The sequence below is a fragment of the Cnephaeus nilssonii genome (assembly GCF_951640355.1).
Source record: "Cnephaeus nilssonii genome assembly, chromosome: 6".
Classification (NCBI taxonomy): Eukaryota; Metazoa; Chordata; class Mammalia; order Chiroptera; family Vespertilionidae; genus Cnephaeus; species Cnephaeus nilssonii.
In genome coordinates, this window is record NC_137077.1 from 4,860,852 (window position 1) to 4,879,138 (window position 18,287).

The 18,287-nt window shown below is 44.0% G+C and overlaps 1 protein-coding gene across 1 annotated transcript; it reads right to left on the reverse strand.

Moving 5' to 3' along the window:
* Nucleotides 1-774: 774 nt before the first annotated feature.
* On the reverse strand, nucleotides 775-17,151 carry ADSL (adenylosuccinate lyase). The gene is made up of 13 exons (XM_079774019.1): nucleotides 16,946-17,151; nucleotides 13,593-13,796; nucleotides 11,787-11,831; nucleotides 11,376-11,455; nucleotides 8,005-8,176; nucleotides 7,783-7,829; nucleotides 7,106-7,196; nucleotides 6,575-6,644; nucleotides 6,286-6,433; nucleotides 4,677-4,767; nucleotides 3,270-3,359; nucleotides 2,609-2,785; nucleotides 775-1,088 (listed from the first exon to the last, which is right to left on the reverse strand). The coding sequence occupies exons 1-13, from the start codon at nucleotides 17,114-17,116 to the stop codon at nucleotides 1,002-1,004; spliced, it is 1,473 nt and encodes a 490-aa protein (XP_079630145.1). The 5' UTR covers nucleotides 17,117-17,151; the 3' UTR covers nucleotides 775-1,001.
* Nucleotides 17,152-18,287: the final 1,136 nt, after the last annotated feature.

Here is an 18,287-nt window from a genome sequence, read left to right on the forward strand (position 1 = left end):
GTAAGACTGGTGAGTTTTCTGGACACATACCATTAACACATCCTAAAACGGTCTCATCTCACTGGCAACCCTTTCTGGTTTATACTGAGTCTAAGGTTAACTTATTCACATTTATCTTATTTTTTTCTTCTTAGTTTCGGCCACATATCAGCCTATTTAAGGTTAGATAAAATCTTAGTTATTTATCAAATAAATGTATTGGTTAATTCTCCTAGTTTTGTGTCATTTGCAAATCTGATAAAGCAGCTTTCTTCTTCCCAGCTTTGCTTAAAAAATATGTATCAGCACAGCTAGTGACAGAGAGCTGTGACCTAACACTAGTGCCCTCCCTCCAGTGGAGGAGATCTATAATCTATCTTCCTTAGCTACAGCTAATTCAATAAACTATCGGTTTGTGTAACCAGGACTGAAGATTGTCAAAGGCCTTGATGAAATCAATATTCCCTATTGGCTTTTACTTGATATATAAAAGTCTTATCAAAAGATGAAGTAAGGTCAGGTACAATCTGAGCTGAGTAAGCCTGATGATCAAATCAGTTTCATTGAGAATTTATTGTATCTCCAAATGTCATTACTTATTTTAGCCAAACGTAGCTGAAATAAAGATATCCAACCGTACTGAGTCACTGAATCCAGGTTACTTTGTGTCTTAGACCCAGATCAAATTTACCTTCAAAAGAGAGGACCAGGAACTTGCTTACTAACTGGAAATCAAGTGAACATGTGAAAAGGACTAGATTAGAGGGAAAATACGCCTCGAAAGAACAGAGGGCAAACTGTGAGCTACATTTATTATGTAAGTCTGTTTTGCTGTAAAAAAAAAAAAAACCAGAGTCCAACTACAAGGCAATTTACTTCTGCATTGTAAACCTTGAGAAATGTGAAAGTGCCACAGAAAGAAAAAAGTGCTATATTAACTTAAGGTAACAATTTTTGAGGTAAAATAAGGCACTAAAGTTAACACAGCCAACAATGACTTTTTGTTTAATTCTCTTCCAACTCTATAGACATAATTCTGCTTTCACCTTCATTACATGTTCATATGGTTTTAACAGGGGATAAACCTCCTCTTCTAAGAATCTCCGTACCTGCCAAAAAGGAAAGCAAATATGAAACAACACATTAAGATGTAAGTTTTGATAATACTTTCTCAATGTCAGTTTATATCACTGAGACCTAATTTGATAAAGAATTTACTCCACCAATGAGCTATTTTTCTCAATTGCCTGTCAGAATTCTCTCCCTAGATACAGGCAGCTTAGCCACCATGCCCACATATGCTATCCTTCCAAGCCGGGTTTTCAATGGGTCTCACCATTCTCCACGCAGTTACCCAAGCTAAAATCATCACTGCTTCTTCCCGCCCCTCATTCAACCAGCTATGCTCACCCTTCTAAGAGCCCTCAAATCTCTCCCCTTGCCTGTACCTGCCACTGCCTTGGCTCAAAGCCCTCATCATCCAGTGCTTGGCCCATGCAGCAGCCTCCTTGTTGGCCTCCCTACTTCCTGTTTAAGTCTTTCAAATCCAAAACTCCAGAGTGATTTGAATATAAATGATAAACTCTTGCCTGTCTTCAACTTTAAATCCTATAACTACTTCTGGGGCACTTGATATGCCAGCAGATGACTGCGGTTTCTCTCTCCAATGCTGGACATATCCTCTCAGCCTGGTGATCCCAGGTTAACTCTTACTTGACCCTAAGATTCAGCTCAGATGTCATGCTGTCCAAGCAGTCTTCATCACCTTCTACTATTCTAGGGTTATGTCATCCTTTGTGATCCCCCAGAAGATGTGCTTCCCTCAATTCCTGTATGTACTGCTTGGTATTATAATGAACTATTTACAAGTCTTCACTAAGTTTTGAGCTCCCTGGAGAATCTACACATCTTTAAAGCCCCCAAATTAAACCCTTGAGAAATGCTTCTGAATCGACTCTTGTGGTCCCCAAAAGTCCAAGAGGAAATATGGCAAACACTTACTGAATACATACTATGCACCAAGCATCATGCTAGGCCTTTCAATCTCACATCCCTTTATGAGATGTGTATTTTTATCTCGTCAGTAAATGCCAGAAATCAGGACTGAACTCATATCTACGGGATAAAACCCTACCATTGTCCATTATACCACATTCTCTAGACCCGTGGTCGGCAAACTGCGGCTCGCGAGCCACATGCGGCTCTTTGGCCCCTTGAGTGTGGCTCTTCCACAAAATTCCACGGCCTGGGCAAGTCTATTTTGAAGAAGTGGCTTTAGAAGTTTAAGTTTAAAAAATTTGGCTCTCAAAAGAAATTTTAATCGTTGTACTGTTGATATTTGGCTCTGCTGACTAACGAGTTTGCTGACCACTGCTCTAGACCAAAGGAGAATTCAGAGAAATTCACACAGAAAATACTTAAGGCAGCTCAAAACAACCAAAATTTTACAGTCTAGCCAGCAACCTGCTTCGAATTCTAACTGGCCCCATTTTCATCACCCCCGCCCCCCCCCCCCCCCAACACACACACACACACAGACTGGAAACTTTCCCGTATTCCCGCAGCCCAGCAGTATAAAAAGATGGCATTTGGGAAGCCTGCAGCTGCACTGAAGTGCTTTGAGGCTTACCTGTTGGGATGCACGCCCAGTGAAAGAAGAAGGATCCAGTAAACGGTCCAACTGGGAGTGAATGGGACTGAAGTAAGCATCAGCGAGGATTCGCTCTATGAGGTCATTGTCGCCTCCTTCCTGCTTGACCACAGCAGCTGCCTGCTGGGAGAGCACTCTAATTTTCTCATGGCAATCCTGGAAGACAGTGAGGCCTTGTTGGTTCACTACGAACAGGGCACCTGAATGCCTTGGTAAGTCCCCGGACACTTCACGTCATACTGTCTCTGGCTGGTACAAAGCCCTCCAGGCTGAGGTGGTTCCCCTTATAGTCTGGCTCCACCAAGATCGTGATTCTAACCACAACCTAGGACAGGGCAGGCTCCTCTAAAGCCTCTGAACCATCTGCCTGTGTCCTGCCTACTTCCCATCACTCCCTTTGGAAATTCAGACCTCAGCCCTTCACTAAGAGTGGACCTTTTCTACAAGGGATTGATTCACTTTTAATAAACTGAGTCTACACAATCACCCTCCAGAATAAGCTTATTTTACAACAGAATATGGTCATTGTTTTGTACCAATACCGTGACTGAAGGTAATGACAGAAACGCCTTCCTTCATCCACTCCTCTTCAGGACTAAAGGTGCACTCAATTTACCCAGGAGCACAAGGAGTTACAAACCTGGCGGTTACCCCCGGCTTTCACCATGGCCATGATGATGTTCTCTGTGGCCATGAAAGGCAGCTCTTGCCGAATGCGCCGCTCAATTACCTAGAAGAATGAATGAAAGGCCTCAAAGTTGCGAAGTCATAGACACAGTAAGATATCAACTATGACCAGCAAAATGCGTATCAGGGTTATGAATTAAATCTACACCATATGTTTAATTTTTCTTTAAAATTTTTTTTTATTGATTCTGGGGGGAAGAGAAACACTGATTTTGTTGTTCCACTTATTTATGCATTCATTGGTTGGCCTGACCAGAGATCGAACCCGCAACCTTAGTGTATCAGAACGACACTCTAACCAGCTGAGCTACCAGGCCAGGGCTTAATTTTTCTTAGTAATCCAGATATTTCTTTGATTTTAAAAAAAAAAATTGATTAAAAATAATATTAAGTAAACTTTTAAAAGTTGCTTCACTGAAAACAATTCCTAAAACCTCAACTGTTAAATTTCAGCGCCATTGCAAGAGCCAAGTACCTGACGGAAATGAACCCATCTGCCTCAGGTGCTTAAAAACAGGCAAAGGGGGTTCCAAGATGGCGGCGGATTACATGGAAGCCACACTGACACTCTCCCTCGACCAAACTGGAATTACAACTAAGATATAGAAAAATCATCCCGAATAACCAACTGAAGACCAGCTGGAGAGAAAGAACCCTTACAACCAAGGATGTAAAGAAGAGGCCACACTGAGAATGTTTTCTACATGAAGCTTGAATGTTGTTTTTGAGAAAAAATGTTACTTTATGAAAATAACAGTTAAAAAGTAAAAACAAAAACAAAACAAAAAAATAGGAAAAGGGAGACCCTGGCTGGTGTGGTGAAGTGGTTAAAGCGTCGGCCCATGTACTGAAGGGTCACAGATTCGATTCCCGGTCAAGGGCACGTACCTGAATTGCAGGTTTGATCCCCAGTCCCAGTTGGGGCGCATGTGGGAGGCAACCAATCGATGTGTGTCTCTCACATCGATGCTTCTCTTTTTCTCTCCCCACCCCACCCCACCCCGCTTCCCCATTCTCTCTAAAAATCAATGGAATAAATATCCTTCGGTGAGGATTAACAAATATGCTAAGGGACAGTCTACTCTGCTAGTCACACCAGACCTGATGATTCTTGCTGGTAGACTGTTTAAGCCAATTCAAAGTACTTTGCCCCATTTTCTAGAAACATGTCTATAAATTCCACATGTTTGTTCCCTAGATTTCATGTCAAAACCTGAAGAAGGAGCTCCTGTTGGGAAGAACTACTGGATCACACCACAGCTCCCCCAACATACCCACTCCAGAGCAGGAAGAGGTTACACTCCCCTTCCCACCCGCTAACCCCTCCCTAATGTTTTGCTTTTTAATTGAGGCCTCTTACTTTGGGGTACACCACCAGTCCTTCAGAAACGTTCTGCAATGTATTCAATATAGTATCTGCAGTGAGAAATGCTTCGGCCAAACAGATACGTCTAGAAAACAAACAGCCAATTCAGTTATCTCTTTAAACTAATAACAATTTCAGTGAAATGTAGGGTGCGTCCCAAGCAGTCCTATTGACTTCTCATGTCATATGTGCTATTTGGACAATTTCCTTCATTCTCTGACTTCAACTACCTCAATATCCTGACGACCCTCAAATCTATCGCCTCTTGTCTAGACCACCTGCCCAAGCGCCAGACCATATACTCAAAGAGCTCCACCTGGTTGATCCATTGGTATCTCAAACCCCAAACTGAATTCAGCCACCTTTCCATTGCCTCCTGCTCACCTTCTCAAAACTGCTCTCCCTCTCCCTGTGGCTTCTGGCTCAGTAAATGGCACTAGCATACCATCACCAAGGCAACCACCTTGTCACTCTAGTCAACCACCAAGGCTGGCCCAGGCTCATCTGCCACTGTTTTATGTCTACATCCTTCCTCTCCTTCCACGTGGCCACTGTGCCAGTGTGGATTTGGATTTTTAAAATAGCCTCCTAGCCCGGACAGCATGGCTCAGTGGTTGAGCTTCAACCTATGAACCAGGAAGTCACGGTTCAACTCCCAGTTGGGGCACATGCCCAGGTTGTTGGCTAGATCCCCAGTGTAGGGCTTGCAGGAGGCAGCCAACTGATGCTTCTCTCTCATCACTGATGTTTCTATCTTTCTTTCCCTCCCGCTCTGAAATCAATAAAAAATTTTTAAAAAATAAAATAGCCTCCTAACTTGTTCTGACTAGATTAATGTCCCCTTATAACTGAATGTCCTAATTGTTGCAGGGTGTTTTAGTGGGCATATCTCACTAGGTCACACCCTGCTAAAAGTATTCAATGGCTAATTTCTGAATGAGTACATATGTCATATTTCCATAGGTAAACCCTGGGTTACACAGATATCCCAAAAAGCTAGCTTTAACTATGTATCCTCTACTCAAGAAATCCCAGTACAATGCAAGCAAACCAGTGTAATGTGAATCTGCTTTAAATAAGTACATACACACATACAGTAGAAAACCACATACATGTTGAAATTACTTCTGACCCACCTCATTAACATGTCATTGTGCCAGGCACCACAGCTGACATCTACCTGCCTTCAGAACATTATCTAAACTCCTTATCAGGGCCTATAACGCCCTTCATCAACTGGCTACAATCCCTATCGTCCCACCTCATCTCTTGCCACATATAGACTTCATTCCCCAGTGCTACCTATTAGTAACTCAGTTTACTCCGTAAAATTTTCTTCTTCTGTCTTTGGGCTTTTATACATGGTCCCGATCTTGCCTTAAATGTCTTTTAAAAATGTCTATTTATTTCTTAGTCTTAAGCATCACCTCCTGAGAAGCTTTCCCTGACTCCTCACAGAGTACCTTGTACACACTTTGATCCTAACACTTATCACACCGTTTTCTATATTCTTGCCTCCCTGCAAGACTCCAGGCTCCTTGGGGACAATGAGAAAATGCAGAGATACTCAAACATGCTTCTGTGACATCCCCACTCCACTGACCGATTGGCACTATCATCCAGCGTGCGTTCAAACCATTGCACAGATGCCGTCTGCAGCGGGTCCATGATCAGGGTCATGAGGTGACGGGCAAGGCTGCAGCACCGCTCTGAGCGCATCGGGTTCCGCTTGTACGGCATCGCACTGGAGCCTGCCCACGTACAAGGACAAGAAGCAGAAACAGAAAGACTTCAGAGGAGTGAGAGCCTGAGCATGCTGGTGGGTGAGCCATTAACACACGCCCGCAAGCCAGCAGCACCTCTGCGGTGTGCCAGTCTTCACACACACTCACCAATCTGTTGTTTTTCAAAGGGTTCCTCCATCTCCTTGAGGTTTGCCAGGAGTCGTATGTCGGTGCAGATCTGAGGAAAAGCAGGGGTGGAGGCATCACCCCACACTCTTGAATACAGGAATGCAGGGACTAGACTTCTGAAGGGGACTGCTCTCTAAGTGTGCTACTGCTGAGTCTAAAGAGCTCATCTCCTTCATTAGCATGTCCTCCCTAAGAGCGCGTGGAGAGAAACGTACTCAGACTTCTCTTGACCCCCGAAGAGCTGGGAAGACAAGCTCAGGGAGCATGGGAATGTTTTTGTGAAACATTGCGTAAGATATTGTGGAAAGACAATGGCAAGATGAACTTTAATGAGAACACCACAACTAGTCCTTCCCTTTGACACACCTTAAGAGGCTTCGTTTATGGGCCCCATATTGTTAAAAATGAAACCTGACATCGCTTGAGCGCAGTAAGTAAAAGTCTGAGGCTGACTGGTCTGTCTGTGGTGTCCAACGCTCTAATCCCACCCCACCAGCTACCACCACTCACCTTGTGCACTGAAGCCCCCAAGCTAGCCAGCACAGACAGCACCTCAATATCCACTTTTCGTGTATAGGTCTGTCCTGTGATGATGAAAGCTCTAGAAATAAATAGAAAAGAGCCTTAAGTGGAAATATTTCAAAATGTGACTGTGTCAAACAAATAAACAAAAACAGACCCTAAGTGAAAGCTTGGTCTCACTGGTATACTAAGTCACATTCGGCCCAGAGGACTTCACTGATAACTAGTTCCCGGAACAAACTGTTCTTCCACCCTTTTTACTAATACCCAGTCAGCCCCTGACTCAAGAAGGAAATACAGTCCATGTGCCTGTTGTGTCCTCCTGCAGCTGATGGATGTGCCTGGAAGGAGCCACAGTGGAGCCTGGTGGCCCTCGATGGAAATGGCCAGGTTTAACTAATGCATTGGAGGCCTCAGTAAATAAACAAAAACAGCAACATGTGTAAGGCTATTATTCTAAAAACCTCCGAAGTAAAAGTTTCCTTTTTCTTTACAGATTGTAAGAAAACAGAATCCAGGCTATAGGAAAACAAATCCCAGACAAGCGATGAGAGGCAATGGGTGGAAAGAAAAAGCCAAAAAAGTTAGGGTCAAATCTACAGATACAGTGAACACAGGCCGTTCATCATTTAATAGGGAGACAAACACTTTTCCCATTTACCTACCTCTTAAATCCTGCCTTTTCTGTCACCAACTTGTCAAGCTGCTCTACCTTGGAAAGAAAAGACATCCCTATAGTAATCCAGGCGTGTCTAGGATGAGAATATCTCATCCTGCTCAGGTTGCGCTCCCCGGACCCCTTCCAGTCCAGATTCCACGCATCCCGAGATCAATCCCCTACGGCTCCACCACCGAGTTTCTGTGTCCCCAGGTCGCTTTCAGAGTACCTTCTGGTCATCTCCCTCGAAGAGCTGCAGGAAGCTGGCCTGAGTGCCAGTGGTGCCTTTCACTCCTCGGAAGCGCAGGTCATCTCGGACACGCTTCAAATTCTCAAGATCCATGCAAAGATCTTGAATCCAAAGACAGCAACGTTTCCCAACTGTGGTCAGCTGAGCAGGCCTGAAGGCAACCCAAAGAGAACACAGGGAAGTTCCAAACCAGGAACTGACTTTCATAACAGCTTCCTTGCTTCCTCTAGTCATCACTGTTACCCCTGGGAAGAATTAAAGTAAGAGATGGAGAAACGCGTATGGACAAAACTGGAGCTAAAAACTTTAAACAAATAATAGTTAAGGAGATTCTATGCCACTTATAAATATCCAAAGATTATAAAGCTAAAGGGCTCCCAACACAGTTGTCTCTTCATCATCAAGAGGAAATGTAAGGGCAGAGACAATGTCTGTTTTGTTTATCCCCAGACTTTGGTAAGAAATATACATACACTCATGTAAAAACCATTTGCCAAGTATCTAATGTTTTCTTGATTTTGGAAATAAAACAACAAACAAAACAGGCACCCTGTCCAATGGAGTGCACACTGTAGTGTAAACAAATAAACAAGATAACTGTTGATTTGTTGTGCAAAATACGAAAAAAGAAAATGAGGACAATGGAGAATGCTACTCTAGATGGGCAATCAAGGAAGGCCTTTCCTTGTAAGGCAGTGGTTCTCAACCTTTCTAATGCCGCGACCCTTTAATACAGTTCCTCATGTTGTGGTGACCCCCAACCATAAAATTATTTTCGTTGCTACTTCGTAACTAGTTTTGCTACTGTTCTGATGGTCTTAGGCTCTACAGCAGCGGTTCTCAACCTGTGCGTCGCTAGCAGGGTCGCCTAAAACCATTGGAAAACACAGATATTTACATTACGATTCATTAACAGTAGCAAAACTACAGTTACAAAGTAGCAACGAAAATAATTTTATGGTTGGGGTCACCACAACATGAGGAACTGTATTAAAGGGTCGCGGCATTAGAAAGGTTGAAATCACTGTTGTAAGGAGTCAAGACTTTATAAGGAACAGCCATACTGTGGAGATCCCCAAATCACACATAACCAAAGGACTCGAACATAACAGCTAATGACTTTGTATGTAGTCTGAAGTCTAAACCAATCCACTACAGGTCTGTTTCTGAACATAAAACATTATGAATAAACTGCAATAATGCAGGAGTCCTACTAGCCCATTCCAGATGGAATTTCTCTATTAGGCTGATGACACTGATAGCTGGAGAAATCAAGAAACACCAACAGGAATGTCTCTAGCAGACAGACCACATGCTATAATACATCTCCAAATTAATCTTAAGTAGTTTTCTTTGCTCACTCCTGCTAACAGATTACAGGTACAAGCAAATAAATAAATGAATTTGCATGGATCTGTTCACAGCAGCATTTTACATAATAGCCACAAATGGAAATGATCCAAATATCTACCAACTGATGAATGGACAAATGTAGGTAGACACTGAAAACATTGTGCTAAACTAAAAAAACTAAAATAAAAACACACAAAAAAACAAAAGAGATGAATATTGTATAATGGTTGCCAGGGGCCATGGAGTGGGGGAATGAGAGTGACTGCTAATAGATACAGATTTTTTGTGGGGTGATGAAAATATTATGAAATTATATATTGGTGATGACTGTATAACTGTAAATATACTAAAAACGACTCAATTGTACACTAAAAGGGATGAATTTTATAATACGTGAACTATATCTCAATACAGTTGTTTCTTTTCATTGCAGGGACTGACACATACCGAGGAGATGCCCACACAGCTACACCATTTTCTGAGTTCCCAATGCCTGCTAACTGTGGCAGCAGACACCTCTCATCATGCTATCCCCAGCGGAACACTGGAATGCCTGCAGGCCCTGAGCATCTCCAACAGATGCAGGAGAGGAAGAGAAGCTGCAACACAGGTCATGCTAGCTGTGTAGGGAGGCAGCAGAGAGGAACACACAGACGCTGAGCACTGCCTCCTTCACATGGACAATTTCTTCAGGTTTCTACCAATAAATACAGGCCCTAACTTTTAGGAAGATTAAACTCAACTTGGGCTTTCCTAAATTGATGATATAGGAGATGACAATCTTGTTACCATAGCAATACCCCATCAAAACATAAGGCACATGCTAATTCATCACTTCTGAACTACCATCACTCAAAACCTGCTACTCTCATTCCAAAAATCACATAATCAGCTTTTAAACAGGGTTTTGTGGAGTAATCATAAAAATATTTGCATTTTAAAAATTAAAAAAGCATTAAGAGAAAAAGATTAATTACCCTACTATCTCCTAAACCATAGCAATCAATATTTATAGTTTGGTATAATTTCTTCCAATTTTTGTGCTATTTATATACTGTCTTTATCCCTAACATTAACCTAAGCATGTTTCTGTATTAGTCTTACCTGCATAATTTTAATGGCTGCATATTATTCTAACCTGTGGATATACAATAGAGCTTATTTAATTATCCCCTTATTGTGGGACATTCAGATTGTTTCCTATTATAAATAATCCTATATAATAAAAAGTAATATGCAAATTGACCATCACACCCTCACACAATATGGCCGCCCCCATGTGATCACAAGATGGCCGGCAGGGGAGGGCAGTTGTGGGTGATCAGCCAGCCGGGGAGGGCAGTTAGGGGCGACCAGGCCAGCAGGGGAGGGCAGTTGGGGGCGACCAGGCTGGCAGGGGAGGGCAGATGGGGGCGATCGGGCCAGCAGGGGAGGGCAGTTGGGGGCCATCAGGTCAGCACAGGAGCAGTTAGGCGTCGATCAGACTGGCAGGGGAGTGATTAGGGGGTGATCAGGCCGGCAGGCAGAAGCAATTAGGGGCAATCAGGCAGGCGAGCTGTTGGGAGCCAGCAGTCCCAGATTTTGAGGGGGATGTCCCAGATTGGAGAAAGTGCAGGCTGGGCTGAGGGACACCCCCTCCCCCAGTGCACGAATTTCATGCACCGAGCCTCTAGTATTTTAACAAAGATCTTTGTACATAAAACTTTCCCCATAATTTGGATTACTTCTTTGGTCTAGATTCCCTAGAATAGAAGTATTAAATCAAGGGGCATGAATACTTTCTAAGGCTCCTGATACGTACTTCCCAATGCTTCCCAAATGAACTATTGCATTTACTCTCTCTCCAGTACAGCATGGAGGGTAGGTATCAGGTATCTGCTTACGCTATGTTTTGAGATTATTCACCTCAAGATTTCCCTGCAGAAGAACTGAAAACTAAATGAAAGCCAGGTGCACATAAACAAGCCCCATTCCCAAGATGTAATCATATCACTTACTGGAAATGTGTGAAACCTAAGGTGGGAAGATCAGCTCGTTCCTTAGCAAAGTCAGCAAGCCGAGAGATCACTCTGGCAAGCTATAAGAAAGACCATGTGGTAGAAAGAGGGTGAATTCAGGTTGAGCTCATTACATAATCAGGAACTAAACTTTTACACAAGTTAATACAGAATTAGACCTCCAGCTCATGGAAGGCACAGGCATCTTTTCATGTTTGTATCCTCAAGTGCCTTAAAGAGTTCATAGCAATGAACATTTGAAAAGTGAATTGACTAGAAATTAGATGTAGGATCATTCACCTGAATAAATGAGCATTTATTTAGATGACTATTGTATTGATTTACTCGTAAGTGGTGCCCATCCCCTATCACAGGGAATCCAGGGCTGGTAGGAAATTTCTGTCAACTCACCTTTGGCAAAAGCAGGTCAAATGCATTTCTAAGAATAATCAGGTCCTGCAAAGGAAAATGCAATGGTTTTATATTAAACAGCTTTGCCCAAACATTATTACATAACATTTTCTGGCCATCATAACTGGGTTTCTCAGCTAGTCATCTACCTCACTATTAGCAACCTATTGTGCAAACCAGAAGATGCTAATGGATGTCGTTTTCTGATTACTGCTTTAAAAGCACACCAACTTAGAGAGTGGAACTACTGGAATCGGTAAGGAACAAAACCTTTATACTCATAAAGCCCAATATGTGGTATCTAAAATGATCGGAAAATACTTAAGGAGTAACTCCTGAATACTGTGAAGATGCCCAGGTCAACAAGGTCTGTACTTCCCCACAGAGTGCTTGAGTCTCGAGAAGCTTCCACAGGGCCCATTCCATTAGTTTCCTCTCCTTTTTATCATGTCTATCTTTGCTAACAGACAAAGACATGAACCAGAACATCAAGGTTTAGGAAATTAAAGCTGTTTTTGAGGGAGATAAGAGATGTATTTCAGACAACTCTGAAACATACTTACACAAGACAGTAATTGTTGAGCCCAACTACATATTGGGCACTTTTAAAAAGTGCATTTGAAGTGACAGGATTGTTCTTCTTCTGTTGACTCACTAATTACACACAGGTGCCTTCAATTATGTACCATTTAAGACTAATAAAGTATTTGGGGCAACTTAAAATTTGGTGGCTTGCTTTTGAATTGGAAGTGTATCTGGAATGTAACTTCTGTTCCCACTGGTGCACTAGGATTAAAAGCACAGCTTTCGAGCCATTCTACGGGGTCTTGTACCATTTTCAGCTATGTAACCTCTCTTTAAGTTTCCTGAGCTGTAGAGATGGAGATGAGAAAGCCAGATTCCAAAGATTACATATTATGATTCCATTTATATGAAATTTCTAGGAAAGGCAAAACTATACAGAAAGAAAGCAGGCCAGTGATAGTATGGGTCTGGAAGCAGGAGTGAGGGCTGACTGCAGACAGACACGAGAGAACTTCTTGGGGTGAGGGATGTACTCTGAAACTGGAGTGTGATGAAGGCTAACAATTGTACAAATTTACTAAAACTCATTGAACTGTATATTTAAAATGGGTAAATTTATGGTATGTAAACTATACCTCAATAAAGCTGTTTTAAAATGAAGATAATAGCATCTAACTCTTATGACTGTCATGAAGAATAAATGAATCCTATATAATAAAGAGATAATTGCTAATTAGACAGAACAGCAGAACGACCTTTTGGACGAAGCCGGGGCTGCAAGGGCTGAGCCCCTTGCACAAATTTCGTGCATCGGGCCTCTAGGATATACATAAAGTGCTCTGAATAGTGCCAGGCACCTAGTAAACTCTTAGGAAAATATATGCTGATGCTTTTTCTAATTAAAGGTTTTGTTTAAGAATTATAATGCAACCCTTTTTTCTTTTCTGATGTCACGGTAAGGAATTGTAATGGACTTGGGAAAGAAAAATCCCTTTGGAAAATTACCTTGGCCACGAAAATGCTAAGACCTTGGTTTACGCCCAGCATGCCAATGGGTAAGCAGTATCTGCAGGTCTTAGTCTATGGAGGTGAGTAGGGGCTTATAGTTTAGATTGGAGGAGTATCAAAAGCAGAAAATTCCTAAGCATTAAGTTATCCCTAAAACTTAAAGATCTATGGAATCACTTTCTCAAATTGGATAAAGTAAAATACAATTTGTAAATGCATTATAAATAATGATGACTGAGTCCTAAGTGGATACAAAACAACACGGGTTCCTACTGTATTGTCTCCAACATAGCAGGAGGTGGCCCCAAGATGTATAATGCCGGCGGCTTTGGGACAGCAGTGGCCAAACGTGTGCACATGAGCCATCACATCATGTCGTAATTTTTTCTCTTCCTCAGCTGCCATCTTGAAGTCGATGTTGTCTAGGTTTGATTTCATCTCCTGGATTTGTTCATCTGTGATAGGCAAACCCAATGTCTGCAGGACACACAAGATAAAATAACATAACTTCAGGTGTCACAATTATTTGAACTGAAGTAACACTGAGGGAAAAAAAATTGGTTCATGCTATCATTTATGCTCTATCTCCCAATTCTTAAAATTTGGTGTACCTCAAAGTACATGGTTAGGAGGGGATGACTTTCTCAATGAATCCAATATATACAACAATGTAATTCTGATAGTTGTTCCCTCTGGCCCTATATCTCTGCTCATTCCCTCATATATTTTGGTTTCTGGGCTCAAATGTCACCTCTTCAGAGAGATCTCTTTCCTGACTCAATGTGACACATCGTTCTGTGTCTCTCTATCCCTTAGCCTGGTTTTACTTAGAGCACTCATCACGACATTTTTAAAGATGTCCATCCTAATCATTAGAATATATACTCCATGAGCAATGTTGTCATATTTATTGCTTACTCCTTAGTGCCTGGCATGTAAGTGCCCAAATTGTGGGATCCAAGCCACAGCTTTACATTTGACCCAGATGGATTTATTCAGAGAAAGCAAAATTATGAATGCTGTAAGTTGTTTTCCCAACAAATTAGCTACAGAAATTCAGTGCAACCAAAAGCAATTCCAAAAGATATTGATTAAAAAATAAACACACCAACATATTTTTCTTCTTAATATTTTTATTGATTTCAGATTGGAAGGGAAAGGGAGAGATAGAAACATCAATGATGAGAATCATTGATTGGCTGCCTCCTGCAAGCCCCCTACTGGGGATCGAGCCCGCAATCCAGCCATGTGCCCTTGACCGGAATCGAACCCAGGACCCTTCAGTCCGCAGGCTGACACTCTATCCACTGAGCCAAACCGGCTAGGGCTACACAACAACATCTTGCATTCATCCATCACTGGAAAAATCATGCTGGCAAAAAACAGTTGGCTGCCCAGGCAGCTCAGAACCCTGAATGTGTACATTGGTGAAATTTATTCAAACCTCATTTGAAACTCCCAAGCCTTGGTTCTGGGGAGGATCTTGCATCTTAGAACTCTCTGTCCAAGATGGTAACTAGTGTTCAGATGAGACTATTTACATTTAAACTGATTAAAATTAAAAAGTACAAATTCAGTTCCTCAGTCACACTAGCCACATTGCAAGTGCTCTGCCTTGAATCTTAGGGGGACCTATGCCATTTCAGGGCTCCTCCCAGAGCAAAGCAGCAGGGGGCAGCATGACCAAACTGCTTCCTACCCGCAAGCAATGTATCTTCTCAAAGTTCAATCCAGATTCCTCATTTTCTACACTCTTAATCTCTCAGTCCTCATTTCCCCCCCTTCACTACTAAATTATGTAACTTATGCTAATTTTGACACCCTAACTAATAGGTAAACTAAGTTTAGGGGATCATATCAAAAGTGTATGCATTTCAGGCAATATGCAGACTGGGCAGAGGAAAGAACACATTCAGACAACTCTACAGTTCAATTCCAGCTTGAAGCCATTGACTAGCCATGATGACCCTGCAAAGTCTTGGAATTCCACTACCCTAACCTGTATAATAAAATACCAAAGGCTATAGAAAGTCAAGTACATGCTGGCACATAATAAACCACAAGACACGATTCATTTCCTCTTTTACTACCCATTATTGTTACCTGAGCCAACAGTTTATGAAACCTCTCTGCCTACACTCCAACACCGGTAAAACCTTATGGATTGTTTTGAGGATTAATAAGCTATTAATATGTAAAATCTTTTTTAAAATATATTTTATTGATTTTTACAGAGAGGAAGGGAGAGGGTTAGAGAGTTAAAAACATCGATCAGGTGCCTCCTGCACACCCCCCACTGGGGATGTGCCCGCAACCAAGGTACATGCCCTTGACCGGAATCAAACCTGGGACCTTTCAGTCCGCAGGCTGACGCTCAATCCACTGAGCCAAACCGGTTTCGGCTAATACGTAAAATCTTAAAGAGGGCCCAGCACATAGTAGGCCCTATAGAAATGTCTGCCATTACTATGTCACTTTATTTCCTTGAGCACAGTGATATGGAGGGGGTAAGCTAAGACGAAAATTTCCTTGGGGGTAATTCCACTGTACCACCGTCCTAGTCACCTAGTCAGGACTGTTTCAGTGTTTACGCGTGCCATTTCAGAGGGCACTGCCATCTTGCTTGCTGGGGCATTTTCCTCTGAAACTTTACAGCTCTCTGTATCACCTTCAGTTTCCTTTCACTCCTTTGGGAAGGCCCCTCTGGAGCTATTTCTGAAACCTTTGCCCCAATAGCTCTACATGCAGTTCTTATCAAACAAACCACAAGTCCCGTCTAATAAACCTCTACTTTGCCTCCTCCTCGGAGGCCAGACGCGGACTGGTGAAGAGGAGAGTGGCCTAGGAAACACGGACTTTGCAGTGACAGCCCAGTCCCTAGAGACACGGGGGAAGACGAAGTGGCTGCTAATCAAGCGCTCAGGCCCGGCACTGACCCCAGCCAGGCTCACATCCCAGTTCCGTTCCAGCAGCTGGGTGGCCCGGCGCACACAACGCCTTTGGTTATTGGTTTTCTCCCCTCTAATGCGGGAAGAGCATCAGCTACTTTGCAAGGGCTTTGTGGGTTAAATGAGAAAAGATACGTAAAGAAACGAGCACATGCCGAAACCGGTTTGGCTCAGTGGATAGAGCATCGGCCTGGGGACTGAAAGGTCCCAGGTTCGATTCCGGTCAAGGGCATGTACATTGGTTGCGGGCACATCCCCGGTGGGGGGTGTGCAAGGAGGCAGCTGGTCGATGTTTCTCTCTCATCGATGTTTCTAGCTCTCTATCCCTCTCCCTTCCTCTCTGTAAAAAAATCAATAAAATATATTTTAAAAAAAAGAAAGAAAGAAACGGGCACAACAGCACGCCGCGAGCGCTCCGGGATTCGCTCCTGCAGGAACGTCCCAGGTTCCGGACCTGCGATCACAGACTGGCCGCCGCCGCGTCTCCAGCCCTCCGAGACGAACAGCCTGTGAGGCAACAGGTGGCGGCGCCCCGGCTCCTCACGAAAGGGAACACCCGGCCGAAAATAGAGGGGCAGCTGTCCCCTGGCGGCTAGACCCACGTGGGCGCCGAGCCCGGCACGAGCCGGAGCGGGCCCGCCTCCCTGCGCGGGGTCCCTCAGCCCCGCGGCCCGTTACCTGCTCGGCCTCCGCCAGCCACAGCCAGAGCTGCCGCCACGTCCGGAACTTGTACTTGTCGCTAAACACGAAGCACATCTCCGGGCTGGCGTAGCGGGAGGCGAGCGGCGAGCGGTAGCTGTCGTACCCGCAGGCCGCCGGCTGCCCGCCGCAGTCTCCTCGCGCCGCCATGCCGACCACGCGACCCCACCAGAGTGGACGGGACAGCCGGGGCGGAAGCAGCCGTCTGGAGGCGGGACTTCCTCTGCTGGGGGCGGGACTTCCTCCACGTGGTCCCGTCCCTGCGGCTCCGGAAAACCTGGGGGGGGGGGGGGGGGTCAAGAGTGCGGCGTTTTGGCTGGTAGCTCGCTGTCTAGGGTTAACAATTTTCTCTTCGTTTACCAGAAACGTTGGTTAGCGCTTCATACATGACTTAGCCGCTCTGTTCCCCATTTCCTCATCCGGAAAAGGTACATTAAGACCTGCCTTGCCGAAACCGGTTTGGCTCAGTGGATAGAGCGTCGGCCTGCGGACTCAAGGGTCCCGGGTTCGATTCCGGTCCAGGGCCTGTATCTTGGTTGCGGGCACATCCCCAGTAGTGGGTGTGGCGGAGGCAGCTGATCGATGTTTCTCATCATTCCTCTCCCTTCCTCTCTGTAAAAAAATCAATAAAATATATTAAAAAAAAAAAAAAAAGACCTGCCTTGAAGACTGCTGTGACGTTTGAGCATCAGATGGATGTCTGGGACACTTAGAAAGCCGTGCATGTGTTTGCTATTATTGTCGCCTCCTCTCCCCCCGCTCCTAACTGCCTGTCTGGTTCTGAGGAAAAATGAAGACGCCTAAGGGAAACTGGCATTGGCATTGATTGAGTTGCAAGTGGCCGCCTTGGACCTCAACAAGCGGTGGAGCTGAGACTCCGAAGCTGAGAGACGTGCGAGGGTCACTCACCCAGCTACGTGGAGCCGCCCCACCTGAGATTCTGCTCTCTTAGCCACGAAGCGGTACAGTGCCCAGCACACACCACGCCGGCTCACACCTGGGACTGGTGAAGGCATTCCCCGGTTCTGGAACACCTCTTTTCTCACTACGTGAGGCCCAGTCCAGAGACTGTTCCCGGATGGTGCCGCTCTGTCCTCTGGTTGGCTAATACCAATAAAAGCTCCCCAGTTTATGGAGGTAGCACTGCTTTACATAAGTGATCTCATTAAGTCCTTGTGTTCCTGAGTTGCTCAGGTATTATTAAATGAAATACTACAAGTAAAGCCCTTGGTGCAATGCACAGAGTAAGTACCCAAGAAATGCTAGTCATTATGATCTCATTTTGCAGATGACAAAACAAAGGCATGGGCAGGGTGAGTGT